The 2524-nt window shown below is 41.4% G+C and overlaps 1 protein-coding gene across 1 annotated transcript; it reads left to right on the plus strand.

The window, feature by feature from the left end:
* The first annotated feature begins 696 nt into the window (after positions 1 to 696).
* On the plus strand, positions 697 to 2016 carry LOC122040011. Its single transcript, XM_042599400.1, has 2 exons — positions 697 to 1731; positions 1828 to 2016. The coding sequence occupies exon 1, from the start codon at positions 844 to 846 to the stop codon at positions 1612 to 1614; it is 771 nt and encodes a 256-aa protein (XP_042455334.1). The 5' UTR covers positions 697 to 843; the 3' UTR covers positions 1615 to 1731; positions 1828 to 2016.
* The last annotated feature ends 508 nt before the right edge of the window (positions 2017 to 2524 follow it).

A 2524-nucleotide genomic window follows, 5' to 3' on the forward strand; every position in this document is an offset into this window, starting at 1 on the left:
TAGAAATATTTTTCTTGTCTGTTCCTCATACCTGTAGACTCTTTTATACCTTTCTGGGTGGCATTTCGTCTTCCCCTATTTAATGATGTGGTTTAATGACAAATAGAAGGCATTTTCGTCTTGTCTTCTACATATTTAATCGTTACCGTGTTTTTCTTTGCTTTCTCTTCCCCTTATTAATTGTCCTTCCCTCCTATGTAGTGTTACTCTTTGCGCCGGACCGGTGGTCCGTTATGAGTATAATGTCAACATCGTACCTAGAGTCGGTTGGGTGATCCGATCGGCCCGTATTACCAACTCCGCATCTAGAGCTGGTCAAACTACTTGATCGACCCGTATTACCAGCCTGTTAGGCATGAGCTCCTGACTCATTTGACATGTCAAATAATTAGTCTCATCTGACCGACTATCTACTCGATCGAATAATGATCCTTCTGATTGGTTGAGGTACCTATACTGATCGTACCTTATTTATTTTTACACATCGACCTTTTTAACTTTTTTTTCAATATGATAATTGACTTGTATAAGATAGACTCTTCTGAGCTGCATCAAACGTTATGATTTTGTAATCGATATAGATATATTTGTAAATAACGACTTTGAATTCAAAGTCGAGAAGAATCCGTAGAACGTTTTTTTTTTGAAAATGTTTTTTAATTAAAGCTACACGCCGAAAGCGGTCTTTCCGCTCCAACCCCACTCCGTAATTAAATCCTCCTCCCAACAGCGGTCGAGCGCTCGCCGAATCCTATTTTCCTCTCGGCGGCTCCTCAAATCTCGATCGAGCGATCTCTAGGGTTTATCCGATTTCCTGTAAAAATTCCACCGATTTTTGAACCCATGGCGGATCTCAGACCGAGATCTCCCAGCAATGGCGTCGAGAAGGCGATTTGGGCATCCAAGATCCTTTTTTTCCTTCTTGGGATCCTCTCCGCCTTGAGGCTCGCCGTCCCTCCCGCCGCCGCCGCCCTGTCCTCCGCTCTCCCGCGCCTCTCGGCCTCGCTCTGTTACTGCCTCGCGCCGCCGTACCTCCTCGTCGTCATCAATCTCATCATCCTCCTGATATGGAAGCTCTCCGACCAGAGGCACCACCACGGCGAGCCCTGCCACGTCGAGGAGAAGCCGTCGGAGGTGGCAGATATTGTAAAGATCAAACCTTCCGAGCCTCCTCCTCCTTCTCCTCCCGCTGTCTCTCTCTCGCCCGACACAAGGCCCTTCTCTTGGCCCCACATCCCGCCGTCGCCAGAGCCCGATGAAACTCCAGATCCAGACTCCGGTGACTCCCAGCTCACCGACTCCCACGCAACGGACGACGGCGATTCGCTAGACAAGGCGGCGGAGATCTCCGACGAGAACGACTCCATGGATGCGACTTGGAAGGCGATCATGGAGAAGACCCCGCGAGGCAGGGGAACACTAGGCAAGGCCGAACCGCCGCGGCCGTCGCCGGCACCGGCAGCGATACGGGCGAGGCTGCCGTCGGCGACGGGTCGCGAAGAGTGGAACCAGAGATTCGACGATTTCATAAAGAAACGGCACGATCAAATCCGGCTCCAAAGGCATGAATCGAACCAGAGAAGATTGCAGAACCAGGATCATGAACTCCACTAATCTCTCATTCCAAAACTCCAAAAAAAAACATACACTATCAATCAACTAATGGTTTGCAATAGATCAATAATATTTCTCGAAGAGTGATTGATCTGCTTGAAGAAACTCATCATTCAGGTAACTTCAAATCTCTACCTAAATCCTTTTTTTTTTAAAAAAAAAACAAAACTTAAATTATATGTTCATATTGTTCATTACTTTTGATAATTGTAGGGTATTACTTCGAATGATTTGGGAGTGTGCCTTGATGAAGAGATTTTGTTGATATTTTTCACCATGGTTTTTTTGCTTGTGTGGTGTCAGAAGCATAGGTTGCTATTGCATGTTGCTATGGTTTCTTGTAAAAGATATAAACATATTATGTTTTTCTTTGTATAAATCAAATGCATTGTGTTTGTAAAACGGACTTATTCTCATGTTTTTTTTATTTCTGTAATTCATCATTAAAATAACGTCTTATCTAGTTTCAATTCATTTTTATTTTTAATTAATTGATCTTAAAATTTTCCACTAGCTATTAACATTCTTAAGTCCATTGTTTTTTATTGGAGGAAAATCCCTCCACAGGACGCTGTATTGAGATTCAAATTTTAGATTCTTTGGAGTGGAAAAAAATATTTTTATTTTTAATAATATCTCTATCAAATAATTACAATAACATAGACATTTCAGTTCTCATTAACATTAATAACATCGGACCTACCGTTCATAACTATTATAATTTAATTTTTGATTCAATATTATCGACAGTAATTATGAATTGTAATTGAGATAACATAAATACTTTATCTATAATTAATATTATAGTGTAACACATGCAGGTTACAATTATTTTATATAGTTGTACCATATTATAATTGTACAGTAGTAAGAGATGATAGCTATCACAATTATATAATAATTATAATCC

Source organism: Zingiber officinale, chromosome 2A (genome assembly GCF_018446385.1).
Source record: "Zingiber officinale cultivar Zhangliang chromosome 2A, Zo_v1.1, whole genome shotgun sequence".
NCBI classification, from domain to species: domain Eukaryota; kingdom Viridiplantae; phylum Streptophyta; class Magnoliopsida; order Zingiberales; family Zingiberaceae; genus Zingiber; species Zingiber officinale.

What these genes read in the sequence shown, in the direction of transcription:
- LOC122040011 (XM_042599400.1), top strand. Translation starts at nt 844, where the DNA reads ATGGCGGATCTCAGACCGAGATCTCCCAGCAATGGCGTCGAGAAGGCG.